The 18,658-nt window shown below is 50.9% G+C and overlaps 1 protein-coding gene across 1 annotated transcript; it reads left to right on the plus strand.

Annotated features, from left to right (window-relative positions):
• Positions 1 to 1,283: 1,283 nt before the first annotated feature.
• MEX3A (mex-3 RNA binding family member A) lies at positions 1,284 to 18,317 on the plus strand. The gene is made up of 2 exons (XM_034756739.1): positions 1,284 to 1,824; positions 17,179 to 18,317. Exons 1-2 carry the CDS (start codon positions 1,356 to 1,358, stop codon positions 18,282 to 18,284), a joined length of 1,575 nt encoding a protein of 524 aa, XP_034612630.1. The 5' UTR covers positions 1,284 to 1,355; the 3' UTR covers positions 18,285 to 18,317.
• The last annotated feature ends 341 nt before the right edge of the window (positions 18,318 to 18,658 follow it).

Here is an 18,658-nt window from a genome sequence, read left to right on the forward strand (position 1 = left end):
TCCAATCTTGATTTGAAAACTGTCAGTGATGGAGAATCCACCAAGATACTGGGGAAATTGTTCCAGAGGTTAATTACCCTGGTGCAAACAGCTGCACAAGGCTACAGTGAAATGACCCTGTGTGTCTGCTTCTCTGGCTCTGGGTCTCTTTCTGTATTGCTTTCTCTACAGGGCCCCGATCCTGCAATGAATGTGTTGATTCCTCTGTCAACTGGAGCTCCCCACGGAAGTCAATTGACTCTGCACAGGCACAGAGCACCCACATGCAGCCCCGTTGCTGAATCAGGGACCTGTGTGCATGTATTCCTTTCTGTTCCCAGATAGCTTCTTTTTCCCCCCTTCTGGGGTTTAGTGGACTCACTCCCCATTTGCCCAGGTCTAAACAAGAGCAGGCCCCCTCTCTCTCTCTCTTTACTCCTGTCTAGTTTCCTCTCCCTAGTACTTATCACGACAGGATCTGAGCCCCTCGCTGTCATTCATGGATTTTATCCTTACAGCATCCTGTGGAGATCAGGAAGGATTATTGTCCCCATTTTACAGGTGGGGGAATCAGATGCTGCAAGATGAAGTGACTGGCCCAAGGTCACAAGGGGAACCAGTGGCCAGAGCCAGATCTCCTGCGTCCCAAGCCAATGCCTTACCCACAAGACCAAGCTTCTTACCTTCTTTCATCCGTTCCTCCCTCCCTCCCCTTCTTTCTTTCCCTCTCTTTCCTAGACTGCAGAAGCAGCAGGAAAAGGGGGGGTGTGCGCCCGGGTGCGAAACTACATCCCCCAGCAGCCTCCGGGGCCCTCCTGAGTGTCAGTTTCATGCTGCAGCCAGGGAATTTAAAACAAAAGAGTTCCCCCCCCCACACACCCACCCCCGTCTCGTCTCCCTCCTTTTGCACACGCTGGCTGGTGCGGTTTCTTGCGCCTCTCCCTCCGCACACCCCTCAAAAGCCAGGCGGGGTCTGCCCAAGGGGGGTGGGGGGGAAGGGGCTGTGTGGGGGAATCTTTTCTGTGCAAAGGTGGGAGGGGATCCACATCGGAGTGGAAGTGCCTGGGAGAGAGAGAGAGAGAGAGATCAGGTTACAGAAAGGAACCGAGAGAGACACAGAGAAAGGGGCTTGGCCAGTGCGAGGGGAGGTGGGCGGAGGGTCCCTTTCTCTCTCTCCCTCTGTCTGTTTCTCTCCCTCTGCCTTTTCCCCCCTCCTCTCTCTCTCTCTCTCTCTCTCTCTCCCCCGCTCTTTTTTCCCCCCCCCCCCCCCCCCCCCCCTCTCTCCCCCCCCCCCCCCCCCCGCCAGCACCACACACACACACACCCTCCCCAACCCACCACCACCACCCAACCCCCCTCTCAAGTCTTTGTTAGCCATGCCTAGCCTGGTAGTATCAGGGATAATGGAAAGGAACGGGGGTTTCGGCGAGCTAGGCTGTTTCGCGGGGAGCAGCAAGGACCGGGCGCTGCTGGAGGATGACCGAGCTTTGCAGCTCGCCCTGGACCAGCTGTGCCTGCTCGGGTTGGGGGAGCCGTCCTCCTCCTCCTCCTCCTCCGCCGCGGTGGGAGCGGAGGACAGCAGCAACAACAACAACAGCAGCCACCCGCCGCCGCCGCCCCAGCCGCCCCAGCCGCCGCCGCCGCAGCCGCCCCAGCCGCCGCCCCCGCCGGCCCCCAAAGGCTCCGCGACCCTTTCGTCCTCCGCGTCCCCCGCCGGGGCGGCCGAGACCAAGTTGTGCGCCTTGTACAAGGAGGCCGAGCTCCGGCTGAAGAGCAGCTCCAACACCACCGAGTGCGTCCCCGTGCCCAGCTCCGAGCACGTGGCGGAGATAGTGGGCAGGCAAGGTACGCGTGGGAGTGGGGAGGGGGGGGGGCTTTGGGTGGGGGTGCCCTAAGCGTGCCCTGCTCCTGCCCCCCCCCCCGCCGAGCGACCCCCCCTTCTTAACCTGCCTCCACTGCTCATTCCCCCCCCCTTTCCCCTCCCCGACACCCCCCCAGGACTCGGGCTCCTCTGTCCTTCCTCCACGCCCCCCATCTAGCATCCCACCTAGTCCTTTTGTTAAGATGGGGGGTGGGGAGGCGTAGAAGTGGTAAAACTTAAACCATCCGCTCAGTTGGCATCACTTGGGAAACACCCCCCCCCCCACACACACACACACACTCACCGTCTTTCCCCTTCTTGGGGGGGGGGGGCGTGGTGGAACTCGAAGTGGGTTTTAAAGTTAAATAGTGTCCGCTTGAGATTATCTCTCCCCCCCCCCGCCCCATTCTGAGGCCTCCTCTCCCATTGTTATCAACTAGGTCCATCTATTAGGAGTATTTCCACCCACCCTCTCCGGTGCTGAATAATGGCCACTGCAGGGGGAGGGAAATGCTCCCCCCATATCCCTTCTCCTTTCCCCCCATATCCCTTCTTCCCCCCCCCCGCATCCCTTCTCCTCTCCCCCATATCCCTTCTCCTTTCCCCCCATATCCCTTCTCCTTCCCCCCGCATCCCTTCTCCTTCCCCCCGCATCCCTTCTGCTTTCCCCCCCGCATCCCTTTTCCTTTCCGCCCCGCATCCCTTCTCTTCCCTCCTCCCCCCATATCCCTTCTCCTTTCTCCCTCATCACCCTCCAAAGTGTTTCCTAATGCCAAGAAACAAAGAGGGGAAATCTGGCTGTTCCGCCCCCGGGAGAAATAAAGCTCACTTCCGATCCCCCCCCAGACTGAAACGAGAAGGACTTCTCTGGGCCGAAGTGAATGGAGGGATGGTCCGGAGTTTGTTTGTTTGCTCGCTTGCTCTAAAACCCGGCCGGATGAAATCTGGAGGAATGTGTGTGAGATCATTCCGCTCGTTCGGGGGGAAAAAACCCTCCTTTTTGCTACTTTGCTGGTGTGAAATCTGCCTCTCCCCAGCCCCACTCCCTGCCTTCCGGCTGGGGAGACTCGTCCGCTCATTCCTTCCACGGGGGCAAGGCGGGGCGAGGGGAAAATCCCCTTTGTTGGGCTCCGTGCGGGAAGTCGAGGGGTTGTGCTGTGGGTTGGGGTGGGGGGGGAGGCGTTCTTAAGGCCTATAAAGGATTCAAATAACAGATTAATGAAAGTTGAACTCTTTCTGGAATCATGTGACTGGAGGGTTTGGAATTTAACAATCCTGCTTGTGCCCTATTCTTCATTTTCCATCCTCCTTTTCGATCCCCCCCCTCCCCCCAGAGCTGACCAGAATCTCTTTGACAGTGATGCTTTTGTTCTCTTTACGGGCTCCATTCGAAGCGAGGTAGAATGGAGGAGGGCTTAAAAAATTATATATATACCACACCCACTCTTAAATCGCCCATCTCTCCCCCTCCACCCCCTTCCAGTCTTCCAAGTAGCAGGATTATTGCTGGAAGCCATCAGTCCGGTGCTAACGCAGGGTTAAAATTAATACGGCTGGCGGAGAGAAGTTTTATGTTGTTTGGGGTGGGGGGGAAGCAGTGTGGGCTAAGTGGGATGTGTTTTTTGTTTCTAAACAAGTAACTTGATGCACTGGAAGTGTGATTGGTAAACACTGCAGTTCAAAACCCGAATGCCTCCTTTTGGGTCTTGAGTCAAAATTGCCGTGAGCAGGCAGTTCTGCTGTTGGACAGATGTGGGGAGAGTGGAAAGGCAAAGGGGGTCCTTTCTTGAGGTTGATGCTCCCAGAGGGGGAGGTGTGGGGGGGAATTAGAGAAGGAGAAATATGGATGACTAATGGTTGTGCATGGTTAAGTGGAACATGTATTGGAACAATAGGGCCTTCGGTGGCTTGACTTTCTTCCGTGAAGGCGAGTTTTAGGCCTTTTGCCATCAGTGAGGTGCCTGCTGCCTTGAGAGGACCCCAGCGTGGGCAAAAGTGCCTCAGGGGTCTGATTTCGGTGTAAACCTAGGGCAATTCTATTAAAGTCAATGGATTTCACTCTGGTTTCATACCACCAAGCTCAGAATCTGGCCCAGTGTCTCTGCGAATAGAGGGGATGGGGGTATGTTGCTACCAAGGAAGATCTCCCTGGGCCCAATTCTCGATGGCCCTACACCATGTGCAGTCATTTACACCAGAGCAGAGTGAGCGTGGTCAGCAGGGTAGTGTTTGCACCAGTGTTAACGATTGCACAAGGTGCTGGGCAATGGAGACTCAGGCCCCCTTTGTTTAATAAAGTTAAAAGAGAGAGAGATTTGTTAGGCCGAATCAAAACTGGAAATGTTATATGGTGCCAGAAAGATGCCTGTGTTGTTTTCTGTCTGGGTAGCATCGCTGACCCAAACTCTAAAGCAGAGGGGTGTGTTTTGATTTGTTTTGCATGCAGCAATGTGTGTGTTGTGAATGGAGTGATGGAAGGCAACGCAGAAACCTGCTGCAATTCTCCCACTAGCGGTTTGCCTGTGGGGAGGGAGGGTTGGTTCCAATGTCTGGGAAACTGGTAAGTATCCATGGGCCAGATTCCCAGCTGGGGTAAATCAGCATTGCTCCATCTAAAGTCAACATGACACAGTTTCAGCTGGTTTAAATCAGTTTCACTCCATTAAAGTCTATGCAACCACACTGATTTACCCTAGCTGCGGATCTTTCTTTCTTTCTTGTCTAATTTTATGCCTTTGGGGGTCTGTTTTTTGTTTGGAGGTTAGATGATGGGGTACAGGTTTCCAAAAGTGCTGGGCATCCGTTGAGGACAATGGGTGCTACTTGGGTGCTAAGCACTTTTGAGAACCTGGTCACTTTGGTTAGGTGAATGGGTGCTGAGTTCTTTTGAAAGGCCTGCCTGGAGTCTCTAGAGAACCCACTGCATGAAGATTATAAATGAGGTCCCTTGTTTAATAGAGTGGATGAAGCCAATGCAAGCCTGTGATACATTAAAGGGGAATGGTTGCTTTCAGTGGATATCTGAGGATAAGGAGATAAAAATGTATGGAAAAGAGATATAAATATCCTTTAAAAAAAAAAAACTTGTTTGAGGATTTTTAATCAAAACCAGTTTTTCTTTTAAACTTGACATTGTTCCAATTAAATACATTGCTAAATTTCTTGATCTTTAAAAAAACTTTTCCCAGCTGTCAAAATGCAACTTATTAAAAACGTACACACACAAGGCCTCTTTGCACACTTCTGGCAGTGCAATGTATGCCCACTTTAAGACCCGTTTGCACTGCCAGAACAGTGTAAAGGGATCTTAGTGAAAATGAGAATCAAGCCCCATGTATTTTTATTTGAATGGTTGTAACTCTCTTTGCAAAGTGGTTTAATTTGGGGGCGGGAGGGGTGGATCCAGTTTGAATGATAGACGCTCCAGGAAATAAACTTGTGCTTGATGGATATGCACGTTCCATGGGAACTGCTAATATGCCCTTAAAGAGCCAGTTGCATTCTGTAAACTGCACTTGAGTTGTGGTGGTGCTGGTTGCTGTGCTGAGAGCCTCATTAATGATACAACCCCAGGCTATGTGGGCTGTGGACTTTAAAAGGGACAAGATTCTGAGTCACTGGGACACTGGCTTTTTCCCTGGAGAGCCTGGTTTTTGGAGGAAGCGGCTAGCCATGTACATAGGGCCGCTTCCTCCCCCATCTTGCCACAAAGGTCAGCAATGAACCTGGATGTCTGGTGGGATGAGCCAGTTGCTGCCTTTTTAAATCAGAGTGGATGGAAGGAAACCAGAGGAGGTTCGACAGGGAACAAAGTAATAATGATTCTTGAGAGTGGCATTTATGAACTCCAAGTGCACAGGGATTGGAGGGGAGGCAGAATCCACCCCCCAAGCCATGGTCAGTACCTGGACCAGCCAGGCATTCCCTTCCACAGCTGGAGTGGGAGCAATGACCCCTAGGCAAACCCCTACTTGGCTGCTTATGGCCACTGGAGGTGCAAACCCACTGCGGGCACCTCTGCCTGGCCTGGCCCCCAATTCAATAGGTTTGCAGCCTTTGCAGGTGACTTTGAAGAGCAGAGAGACCAGAGTTGCAAAGGAGAAGGCTCTTGTGCCCAGACTGTCAAGATTGTCAATAGAGGGGACTGATGCCAGATGAGAGTGGAGGGGAGCGAGAGGTGTGACCCCCGGCTACACGTGCCTGGGTCTTTAAAAGGGACAAAATTCTGAGGCACTAAGACACTTGGGTTCTTCCCTGGGGAGCCCAGGGCCCAGTTGTGGAAAGGCCCGAGAGAAGCAAGGAGCTGAATTTTTGGCTGGGGTAAATTGGTGCCATTCCCACCCACAGGGAAGGTAGGCCCTGGGGCTGGCTGGGGGCTTCCAGTTTTTGAACAGCGTCCTGAGCTGATAGGCAGTTGCATTTCTTTGTATGTATGGTGGGGGGATGGGGGAGGATTAGGTTTGCTTTCTAATGCTCCCAGCGGTAGGTTTGCAAACTCTGCGCCCCCACCCTGTCTGAGAAAAGAAGTCCTCTGTAAGATCTAGGTATCATTATAATAACAATGAATAAAATATCATTTATGATGATGATTTATTATTTTATTAGCAATGGCAACATCCTTACTTCCTAAATCCGGAGCGACTCTCTAGTGAAGCCTCTCCCCGCCTGCTCTTACTCGCCCTGTTGTCAACAGAGACGAGATTATGCTGAGCGGGAGCTTAACATAAATTGTGCTTTCTTGGTGAGGTGAAGTCAAATAACAAGAGGCCCCAGTAACCCCAGGTGATTGGGCTCTTTGTGTCGCTGTGAACATGCTCTAACGCTCTCTGCATTTAAAAATAGTCCGAGGGAGCCTTTTCATTCAGGCGGCCTGATGATTCTATCTCCTCCCCTCCGCCCCCCATGTGGAGGTGTGTCTAAAAGAATCAGGGAGCAGCTCTGGGTCAGATCCTGCTGTCTGCTCGGCCGTGGAAATCCCAGATTTAGCTCCTTTCGGTGCAGTGGGGCCTGATTCTCCCTCTGGCAGTGCAAAAGGGCTTTAAAGTGGGTGTAAATTGAGCTGTGTGCCCGAGCGGGGTCAAGGAGAATCAGGCCCATCTTAGTCTGGATTTACACCAGTCGATGCAAGAGGGGAATCTGCCCTGGGTGGGTCTTGAGAACCTAACCAAAAGTGTGTGGCAGGAGGAGAAAGTGAAGCCTGGAGAGACAAAGGGAATTTTCCATGTGTTGGGTCTGGCTGCTGGCTGTGCTACTGCCGACCAAATGAACCTCGCTGCAGAGTGGGGTGGCTGGAATCTAGGGCGGCAGGAAAACATGTTGCTGTTTGGTCCTTGGTCCCCTCCCTCCAGATTTCCCCCACCACCACCACCAATTTCCCACCTTTGTCTGGCAGCCCCCCATCCCTGTGCAGTTCTCCTGGCCCCGTTCTCCCAGCGAGGTCTAAAACATGTGACAAAGTCAGACGTCAGGATTGCGCCATGCGGGCACAACAGTGACACACCCACCTTACCCTGCATGATGATGCCTTGCTGTTTGAGATCTGCTGCCGAGGTTGGGTTTTTCTGTAGCATAACTTCCATCTGCAACACAACAAGATGGTGATTGTTTGTGGTGTCTTGGGGTGTATATGCGTGTGTTTGTTGAATAACTTCAATCAGCTATGCAAAAAGGCCTCAACCACACGGAAATTCAGTGACTGCTTATTTTGGGGTGTGTTGTTGTTTTTTTAACACAACTTGCATCAGCAGGGCACTAAGGCCTCGCTGCAAAGAGATTTAGTTGTTGTTTATTTGTGGTGCTTTGTGTGTATGTGTTTTTTAAATACAGTTTTCATCAGCAACGCAACAAAATCTCACCCAACAGTTAATTAGTGGTTGCATGTTTCTGGTGCTTTGTGTATGTGTTTTGAACTCAACTTTCACCAGCAACGCAACAAAGTTTTGCCACACAGATATATTTGATGGTTGTTTATTTTACAGGCCTCTTTTAATGTTATGAATATTACAGATAAGGTGGCCAGGTCCTCATTTTCTCTGAGGCCCCTTTACGCTCCTCTGGCCTTCTAAAAGTGCCTTAAAGCAGGTCCATACATATGTAATTTGCACCAGAGCGGTCTAAAGGGGTGGCGTGAAAGAGAATCAGGCTGAAAACTTTTGTCTGTGGGAATTATTTATATCTTAAAAATATACGTGAGTGTAAAGACCAATAGTGATTTGATGTGATCTGTTTAAAAACCTCAGGACCAGATTAGCAGCTGATGTAAACTGACGTAGCATCATTCGCTCCTTGATCTGAGGGTCTAACCCACTGGCTTCAGTGGAGTTACACCAGTTGACACCAGCTGTTGGCTTCAATGGACCTAAGGTGGCTAAGGATCTGGCCTTCAGTCCTTGGAAATGAAAAGCTGCATTTGGCTATCAGCGACATTAACTTTGGATTTACACGGGTGTACACTTCCAGTGGCCTGATTCTCTTTTGCCCCGCCCATTGCGTCAGCATTTACACCCAAAGTGAGTGCATCTGTCATTTAGATCCACTTTAAGGCCCCCTTGACGCTGCCAGAGCAGTGCACAGGGATCTTGGTGTAAACAAGAATTGGCTCTCAATGGAATCACACTGGTGTAAAACCAGTATGAGAAGAGTATTGGGACCAGTGTGTGCAAACAATAGCATGTTACACCCACACTGCGCTGATTGCCTTGCACCTAGAGGAGTTAGTTAATGACAAATCAAGCCCTTAATCTCTGATCCCTCAACTTCCATGTATTTTTGGAGCAGGCTCTTACATTGGGGTAACAGAGAGGAGAATTTGACTCAGTCTATCCCAATCTTCCAGCATTTCTAATCACCATATTTGGGACATAGCCAGACTAGACTGTTTAGCTGGAGTTAACTGATTACCAATTGCCTCCAGTTAGCTAACTCGTTTGTAGCTGCAAGTCTGGACATGCCACAAAGGTTTGTTCTCCGACAAAGGTTTGTAGTTCAGTGAAATAATTTACAAATTTGTTAGTGAACGTGAGTTAATTGGCGATCAATGAACTTGAGTTTTTAAAAAAAACCCCACAACCTGTATAGACAAGCAAGGGCTTATTTCCCTTCCCAATATAAAAACCTAGCTGACAGGGATAAATTAGGTGATGTTTGTGCAATGCCTTAAAGAGTACTGCCCTATAGAAATGTGCTGGAGGTTCTCTTCTCGACTTAGTTTTACATTCTTAATAGCGTCGTGGGTAATTCTGCCCCTTTACTAATCCACTAAGTAAAGAGGTTTGTTCTGTGTTGTTAGTTAGAGATGAGAAAAAGCCTTGAATAACAAAAATAGGGGAAAGGAGTGTATGTGTGTTGTGGGGAAAGGAGACCCTCCTTATTGCTCATTCCAGCTGGGATGAATAGAGCTGGAGCCTGACCTGGCTTTGTGCTGCCAAAAAGTGCACCCACTGAAGTCAATGGAGTTACACCCCTCATTTACCCTGGCATAGAGTGAGATCAGGATTGGGTGTGGGCTCAGGATTAGGGCCCCGTCATAGGTATAAATGGATAAATCAAATATAAGAATGGCTAGATTTTTAGCGGGTGTAATTCAGCGTGGCTCCCTTTGGAAGTCAATGAGCTGTTTACATGAGCTGCGAATCTGGCCCATTGGCCTGTGAGGGGCCTCCTGGCTTAATGGTTGGGTGTAGGTCAATCTTGTTTCCTGTGTTTTTCAGTTTAAAGCAAAGGTTCCCCCATCTGTCTGTCTCTGCAAAGCCAGCTCTCCTGTCTGCAGGCCGCTTGGAGACCCTCCCTCCTCCCCCCTGCTTCTCACACCATCAGCTGCACCATGCGTCCTTTTGTCCGTTTCCAGATCTTCCCTCCCCCTTTCTCCTGTGCTGTCTCCTTGCCTGTGTCCCCTTTGCCATTCGGTGCGTCTCTCCTTCTCCCCCGCCCCCATCACTGTTTGTTTCTCGCTATCACTGTAACCTCTTCCCACCCGCTCCAGCTTATATGATCTTGTTCTACATTTGTCCCCATTCATGTATATCTTGCCTTGGTTTCCTTCCATCTGTCCCCAGCGTGGAGCCCCCTTCCTTTGTCTCTGCCTGCATGACCCTTTGCGTCACCTGCTTGATTGTTTCCTATCAGGCTGGGCCTGGATCTCCCTCCATCTGTGTGCAACCATTGTCCCAGGTTCTCCTGTTAGCAGATCCCAGGTCCACCCCGGCAAGTGCGTAACCCGACATCCTATTTTGGATGCAAACGGGACTCTTGCTCCTGGGATGCAGACCTGTTTACCTAAATACCAGGGCGTTTAGGCAAACATAACTTCAGTCCCACACAATAGGTGGACGTTCTCCCCAAGGGAGAAGCATGTCATTAACGATATAATGGTGGGGTGATCTCCCACAGGACATCATGGCCTCTCAGTTAATCTTATGAAGATGGCGAGGGGGATAGGGACTGTGTTTCTGTTCTGTGTTTGTACGGACCCAGATCCCTGACTGGTGCTACTGCAGTACAAATAGTAAATAATAATCAGTCCACGTGAGCCATTTTAAACCTTGACTGGACAAAGCACTGCAAATCTACTGCAGGGCACAATCTCAATGGGGAATAGCATCAGGCTAGATAGCACTCAGTAGGGTTTCTAGCTGGCCTGGATTTTCTGGGAATTGTCTTGATCTTTCTCAGGGTTGCATCTAGCAACCCCCCTCCATGGGGCTCCGTGAAATCAATGCCTTGGCAGAGAGTTAGGTGTAATGCAATGTTGTCACATTACTTATTGTGCTAGGCTCTGTACAGATTCATCGTAAGAGACAGGCCCTGCCCTAAATAAAGGACAGCGGAATATTTTCCCTAGAGAGGCTAAGTGACCTGCTCTAACTCATTCTGAGAGTCTGTGGCAGAATTGGGATGTGAACCCATGTTTCCTGAGTGCCAGGCCAGTGCCTTAACCACCAGACCATTCTTTATTTATGAGCTAGTGATGTTTCGATGTGGAGTCATTGTATTTCATTGCCACACATTCTAATCCAGCCCAAATGGTCGTGTTGCACCGTAGTTGACTAGCATGATGTGGTGGTCCAGTATGCTTTATATGGTTCAGTCACTAGCTAGGGTTGCATAAACAGTCTACCACTATTGCCAGCTGACAGAGGGCACATCTACGTGGGGGGGGAATCCCGCAGCCGTGACTCTCAGAGCCTGGGTCAGCTGTTTCAGGCTCGCACTACTGAGCGAAAACGAGCAGTGTAGGTGTTCCAGGCTTCAGTGAAACCCAGCGACGGGGCCGTATCTAAGAGCCCGGGCTCCAGCCTGAGCGGGAACAGCTTCACTTCTATTTTTATCCGCGTCGCACAAGCCCGAGTCAGTTGACAGTGCAATTGCTGCTGCAGGTCTTAAAAAAGGAGGAAAAACCGTGGCTGTACCTAGAGTTATCCTTGCAGCTCAAGTGGGTGGCCTTGCGCAGAAGGGGCAGGGTTCAATCCTTGCCGTTGACCCCGGCAAGGAGAGTGTTACATCCGTGTAAATGCTGTGATGTCACCATAAGCCAGTGTCTTGCTAGACGAACTCCAGTCCGGAGCTCCCAGCTCAGAGACTTGCTGTTACTTATTAGGATCTATATAAATAATAATGTTCCAGCCTATAAACTGAGGAGTCCCAGGTTTTTGGGTACAGAGCACCTCTTTGTAGGCCCTGGTGTGTTAAAGGTGTAATGTAAAGGGAGGAAAGGAGGTTGGGACCGGAGGGCAGTAGAAGGCAAGGAAGTGGCTTATCTTCCAGGGAAGGGGGTTACAGAGGTGGTGGAGGGCAGTCTCCCAATACAGATAATGCCAGTCAGAGGATCAGAGCCTTGTCTCCTTGCTCCACCAGGAGCCCTATTGGGCCAAGTGCTCCATTGTCCTGCACCTCACGCAGTCATTTGCATCGGTGCGAAGCACTACAGACAGTTCTGATTTGGCTGGCAGAGGTGGAAATGACTGCACGAGGCGTGGCGCAGTAGAGACTAGGCTGCCCTGAAGTTTGCTTTAGAGTTTGGGGCTAGAATGAGCTACAGAACCTCCAGCCGGATTGTGCCTGATTTCCATCTGAATCTGCTGGGAAGGAACACGGGGCCAGATATTTTAAAGGGCTGATTCCCAGGCGAGCACCTTAACCACACCACCACTGTTCCTCTGTTCATTGGTTATGTTCCGATGTGATGTCATCCCACTTGGTGCCACTCAGTCTAACGCAGCAGGGTGTATTCAGGCCCCTAACAGTGCAGATAGGCACATAGTGTGATTTACATAGGCACTTGGGGGAATTGGGTGCCTGGGTGCTTTTGAAGATCCCACTAGGCACCTACCTCGATCGTGAGGCTCCTAAATATCTTTAACATCTAACCCTTGGTCTATCTCAGGGGTAGGCAACCTATGACACGCATGCTAAAGGCGGCACGCAAGTTGATTTTCAGTGGCACTCACACTGCCTGAGTCCTGGCCACCGGTCCTGAGAGCTCTGTATTTTAATTTCATTTTAAATGAAGCTTCTTAAACATTTTTAAAACCTTATTTACTTTCCATACAACAATAGTTTAGTTCTATATTATAGACTTATAGAAAGAGACCTTCTAAAAACGTAAAAATGTATGACTGGCACGTGAAACCTTAAATTAGAGTGAATAAATGAAGACTCGGCACAGCACTTCTGAAAGGTTGCCGACCCCTGGTCTATCTAGGAGGTACATTTTTGGCCCTCACTATAGTATCTGAGCATCTCACAATCATTAATGGGTTTATCCCCATTTTACAGATCATTTTCAAATCTCATTCTTTCCCTGGTATAAGGCTATTTGTACCATGTCTCCTTCCTATATCAAACCACCATGAATCTCCTTTCCCTCCCTTTGGAAAGACAGGAAGCAATTTTTGACCAAGGGTGAGGGGACTGGTAATGGGGTAGGTACCCTTTCCCTTTTAGGATGGTGTGTAAATCTCACCCAGGTCGATTATGACCAGAAGCCTCGCAACTGTTCCGTGGCCTGTGTGGAGTGAGTATGGGGGGGCTAGTCCAATTCCATACCAGAAAAACCACCAGGCTGCCTGAGTAGAGAAGCTGAGTGACTGGACCTTGGAGATTCAGTTCTCCTCTTTGCTCGTTGATCGGGTTCCTCTAGCGTCTAGGATATTGACAGGCAAGTAGTTTAGGAAGGAAGCTCACCTTGCTACCGTTCATGCTGTACTATCAGCGGCCAGGGCTGTTTATTTTGCATATCTCACCCCTCTGAAATTCATCCAGGGCAAAATGCTGCCCCCTCTGTGGCAGCAGATGCTGCAGATTTGAGGCTGTTCCACAGGGAGATTTGGGGCTCACGGGCAGGGCCCAAGCCTCAGGCAGTCCTGCTCTGTGCACTTCTTCACTGCGGGGCTTTGGAGAGGGGGGTGGAGCTGGTAGAAGCGCTGATCCCGCACAAAGCCTGGGGGTGCAGCTGCTGGCTACCTGCAGGCTTGGTGCTGCAATGGGAGAGGGAATGGTTAGCCCTAGACAAAGTGAAAAGAGGAATTGCTAGGTGAGCCGCAGCTTGGCAGAAAGGCTGCGAGCCAGCTGGTGAGATCAGGTGCCCTTGGAGCACTAAACGTGGCCAGTGACTGGTCTTTCCAGGAACTTCAGGGTGCGGGCAGAGCTGATCATCTGCAAGTTTTCAGTACCAGCACAGCAGTGGCAATGCAAGATTCTACTCACCACCCCAAATGTACCATGCTTGCCAGTGTGTCTCAGCTCTGTCTGAAGGGGATCATCTCTCTGACCGAGAGGGGCACATTCAATTCTCTCTCCACGGAGGCTGACAATAAGGGATCCAGTGACAACACCTGGTTTTGTGCTGCTGAGACCTGCTGAACTCGTCTCTCACAAGGAACCCAATAGCCTCCAGATGTTAACAACACTGGGTCGCTACCAAAACGATTTGAACGGATGGGTTAGAGGTGAAAGGCTCCATCTGCCATCCCCCTTGAGCTTGCCAGTCCCCCGGCTTCGTTATTTCAAACAGATCAGTGCCTGACATGATTTGTCCCCGAAGTTGAGATGCTTTAAATAGGAGTTTTTAATAGAATCTCTGTCCTACAGGAATGCCCCCAGGAAGAATTTTTCTTTCAACTTACAAAGGACACATTTGTTTTTCAACTAGTAATTATCCGTTATTGCCACCTAGAAGAAGGATGGTCTTGTGGCTGAGGTGCTGGGCGAGGACCCGGGACGTCTGGTTTCCTGCCTCCACCACACACTCCTGGTGTGCCCTTATGCAAATAATTTACTCTCTGTGCCTTGGTTTCCCATCAGTAAAAGGGGGATAATAATTGTTCCTTTGTCTATTTACATTGTAAGCACTTCAGGGCAGGAATTGTCTCTCACCATGTCCCAGCACAATAAATCCCAATCTTGGGAGGGGCCAGAGATGCTACCATAACAGGTAATCTCGAAGGCCTAGCAGGCCTACTGTATCTGTGAGCCAAGCCAATGGAAAGTGGATAAAGGTTCATGAATTGTTACAATGACCTGTTACATAAAACTGTTTTAAGAAAAGATTTAAGGAGACAGAAAGACTGAATTAATTTCAGCAGAGGGGGCTTACTGATATTACCCAAGGACTGCATTAAGATTATGACCGGTAAACAAGGGGAGCAGCGGACCAGAAATTAATAAGCCAAAACTGGTGCTTTGGAACTTAGGCCTAATTGGTGGGCGAAATAAGGAGAGAATGAGCCGTTCCACCCATCACGCTTTTTGGGGCACTAAAAAGAGGCTTGGGAGGAAAGGGAACTGCTACAACCATTGTGGCTGCGGTATAGGGATTTTTACCTTGGTACTCCATTGGGGACGCTTGGCCTCCATCGCTGCTCCAGTGGGGAACCCAGGCTCACACGAGTGAGATCCTGCTCTGTCTTCCCCTCCTTCATGTGTCTTTCTGTCCCCCACTATATTCCTTCTGTCTTCTCTCTCTCTCTCTGCTTTTTACTTGATCTTGAAGTCAACTGTACCACACTGCAGACTGACATAAGGCAGTCTATTCAGTCCTGCAAGGCCTGAGATGGACTGGGAGAGGGACCTGACCAGATCAGTGAGATGATCGGAGGTGAGGTGGGGTTGAGAGCATCCTAAAGCATCCATTCCTGACTGACCTGCCACCCGGTACCCTAAAAACATGGACAAAACTGTATTTTCCCCAGGTTGCCCTCCTCTCCCTTCTGTGTTGAGGCTATCATTTCCAACTCAGAACTGAACACCAGAACTAATCCTTTTCCCCCCACCAAGGACTGCTTGACAGAATAAAAGTCTTTAACCAGTATTCGTCCTCTTTAAAAAGCGGTTTTGATTAAATTTGTTTTGCATAATCACTCAATCTCAGTTCCAACGCCTTTTGCCGCCTTTTGATTCTTTTCCTTTTGTGTGTTTCAATCAATACATTTCTAACCTTTGGCGTGAATTTCCTAGCATGTTTGCCGTGGTACTTAGCAAGCTCTGTATACCAAACCCCAGAGGTTATTTAACACTGTTTTATGTGGGACAGTGACAGACAGGGTCAAGTTAACAGCTTTAACTCTTCGGGCCCATATATTCCATCTAAATTAATATAACAAGACTCACCACTGGCTCGCCCCCTCGTCGCTGGATATGACATAGCAGCTCTTTCCTCGGTAGCGCTCCCTGCCAGTGATCACTCCAGTCCTGCAGTGGGTTGTCTTTTGCTGCAGTTCAGCTCTTCGGACAGGCCATGTTTTTAATTCCACCCCTTCCAGGGTAACAAAGTCCATTGTCCTCACGTGTGGTCCTCAGTCCAAACTCTCAGCCCCTTGGCCTTACCACCCTTCGCTCAAGGGTTTAAATCATCCTTATCCCCTTTTGTCGGGGAGGCGGGGGAGGCTTCATGCCATCTTCCCACTGGCTGGTTGGGGAACCCAGGCCCCGCCATTTGCATTATCCCTTCCTCACCTCTTCCTCCTGCTCTCTGCTTCATGCTTTCCATCATGCTGCCCCCTAGGCCGGGACACTTTTCTGCCAGGCACCTGATCTGTCCTTTAAACCCATCTCTTCAAGCAACCCACCTCTTTTTCACCACTAATCTCCTCTCCCAATGTTACATTCAGGAGCTGGACCTTCAACGTGCTGAGAGGGGCTTAGCTTCCCTCGTCTGCAGTTGGGGTCCCGTTATTCCCCCATGGGAGTCAATGGGATGAGGCCTGTTAATGTCAATGGGAATGATGGGTCGCCCCTCGGCGCATTAGGCAGGCTGAATCCTGCGTTGCCATGGGAGCTGTTTAATCCCCCTCAGGGCCCAGGCAGTGTGTAGGGAAGAGGACAGGGTTCTCAGGGTGACATGGTGGGACACCTGGCCTGGGGGAGAGGGGGAGAAGGGGACCGGGGGCACAAGCCACTGTGGGGCAGAGGGCAGGTGATTTCCTGAGGCCTCTACATGCAGTGTTTATGTGGGGGGCAGGGGTGGGGGCCTCTCCCCAGTGTGTGGCTGAGAGGGGTGGGGGCCTCTCCCTCCCCTCTCCCCAGTGTGTGGCTGAGGGGGGTGGGGGCCTCTCCCTCCCCAGTGTGTGGCTGTGGGGGCCACCTCCACCCCAGTGTATGTCTGGGGAGGTGGGGGCCTCTCCCTCCCCACTCCCCAGTGTGTGGCTGAGGGGGTGAGGTGGGGGCCTCATTCATTAAGTGACCTATCCCTGCAGTGGTGAAATGAAGCTTTCCTCCCCAGCGGTTGCATTAGCCCCTTCCTCTCCTGGGCTGGGTTTGCTGGTCTCAAGATGGTGCCACCACCAACAGTCACCAGCCTTGCCTGGTCGCCGGGGGCTGAGGGTCAGGGCTGATGTAAGGGGGAGAGAGGAGGGCAATTGTACTGGGACCCTGAGCTCAGGGGGCCCCCAAAACACTTGTGATGTCTGTGCAAATAAAATGAAATGGGGAGAGGATGAGGCCCCAGCGAAGGATGTACCAGAGCCTCATATTTCTCTCAACAGACCTGCTGGGTGGAATCGCTACCCAGCACCCGGTGCTGGGGAGGGAGGAGTCGGGGGAGGCTGCTGATCATAAAACGCTGAGCTATATAGCGTTAAGGCCCTAAATTTCTGGGGGAGACCATTGGACAAACTGGTCACTACGCACAGGCCTGGGAGTGTAGAATATATGTCTCTGGTCATTTGGCCCCTGGCAGGGCTGGGCCTTGAGTGGGAGGTTGCTTGGCCTCTGATGGGGCTGGGCCCCAGGGTAGGCCTTGAGGGAAAATTGAGTCCCAGGTGGGGTTTTGTGCAGAGGATGTTGGGGAGAAGGCCTTGACTCTAATCCCTTTCCCTTGTTTTCTGTCTTTGTTTTTCCCCAAGGCTGTAAGATCAAAGCTCTGAGGGCAAAGACCAACACCTACATCAAGACCCCGGTGCGTGGCGAGGAGCCAGTCTTCATGGTGACGGGGCGGCGGGAAGATGTAGCCATGGCTAGGCGGGAGATCATCTCGGCAGCTGAGCACTTCTCCATGATCCGGGCCTCCCGCAACAAGGCCGGCACCACCTTTGGCAGCGCTCCTACCCTGCCCGGCCAAGTCACCATCCGGGTCCGTGTACCCTATCGTGTGGTGGGCTTGGTAGTGGGTCCCAAAGGGGCCACCATCAAGAGGATCCAGCAGCAAACCAATACCTACATCATCACACCCAGCCGGGACCGGGACCCCGTCTTTGAGATCACAGGAGCACCCGGCAACGTGGAGCGGGCCCGGGAGGAGATTGAGACCCACATCGCAGTGAGGACGGGCAAGATCCTGGAATACAACAATGAGAATGACTTCCTGTCCAGCAGCCCTGACTCGGGCATGGAGAACCGATACTCAGAGGCGTGGAGGGTCCACACGCCTGCCCCAGGCTGCAAGCCTCTCTCCACCTTCCGACAGAACAGCCTTGGGTGCATCGGTGACTGCTCTGTGGACCCGGTCTACGAGACACCCCGACTGAACGACCAAAATGACTTCAATTATGGTTACCTCTTTCCTAACTATGGTGTGAACAAACAAGATCTCTACTATGGGGTGCCAGAATCTGGTGCCCCCATGTGGGCCGGGCAGGAAAACACCAACCCCGTCTCAGTGCTCTTCTCTAAGCAGCAACGATCCGGCAGCACCGGCGCCGTCCATCCTAACTCGCATCGCTCCCCATCCTCTTCTATCCAAGAGCCTAACCTCTCTGGGCTCCCCAGAAGGTCTCCAGGGGAACCACTGCAAGGATTTTCCAAGCTGGGAGCCAACACCACCGCCCGGACATCCATCTCCAGCAGCCGGGAGTGCATGGTGTGTTTTGAAAGTGAAGTGACGGCCGCCCTGGTGCCATGCGGCCATAACCTCTTCTGCATGGAGTGCGCTGTGCGGATCTGCGAGAGGACCGACCCGGAGTGCCCGGTTTGCCATGCTGTAGCCACTCAGGCTATTAGAATATTTTCTTAAAGAGACAGGACGGGTTGGTGGGGGGAAGTGGGGACCGAAATGGGGCGGGGGTGGGAGTCCAATAAAAAGATAATGATGATGATAATAATGAATGACATCTGAAGAATAAACAAATGAATGAAAGACTAAAATAATTAATTTAAAGAAGAAGAAAAAAGAAATTATTTTACGAGCAATGTACATTATTTTTTAAAAAAAAAGAAGTGAATAATAATAAATTAAAATGAATAGAAAAGCCAGAAATTTTGAAGGGCAAACGATGCTCCAGCCTACGATGTCTTTTTAAAACAAGTACTCTGAACGCACACTTGGATCTCGGAAGCAAAGCGGTTTAGTTCATTTTTTTTTTTTTGTGGCGAGACAGGACTCACAGC

The sequence above is a fragment of the Trachemys scripta genome, chromosome 24, assembly GCF_013100865.1.
Source record: "Trachemys scripta elegans isolate TJP31775 chromosome 24, CAS_Tse_1.0, whole genome shotgun sequence".
NCBI classification, from domain to species: Eukaryota; Metazoa; Chordata; order Testudines; family Emydidae; genus Trachemys; species Trachemys scripta.

What these genes read in the sequence shown, in the direction of transcription:
- MEX3A (XM_034756739.1), top strand. Translation starts at nt 1,356, where the DNA reads ATGCCTAGCCTGGTAGTATCAGGGATAATGGAAAGGAACGGGGGTTTC. An exon ending in GGAGATAGTGGGCAGGCAAG is followed by an intron (nt 1,825 to 17,178) that starts GTACGCGTGGGA and finishes TTTTTCCCCAAG; the next exon opens with GCTGTAAGATCAAAGCTCTG.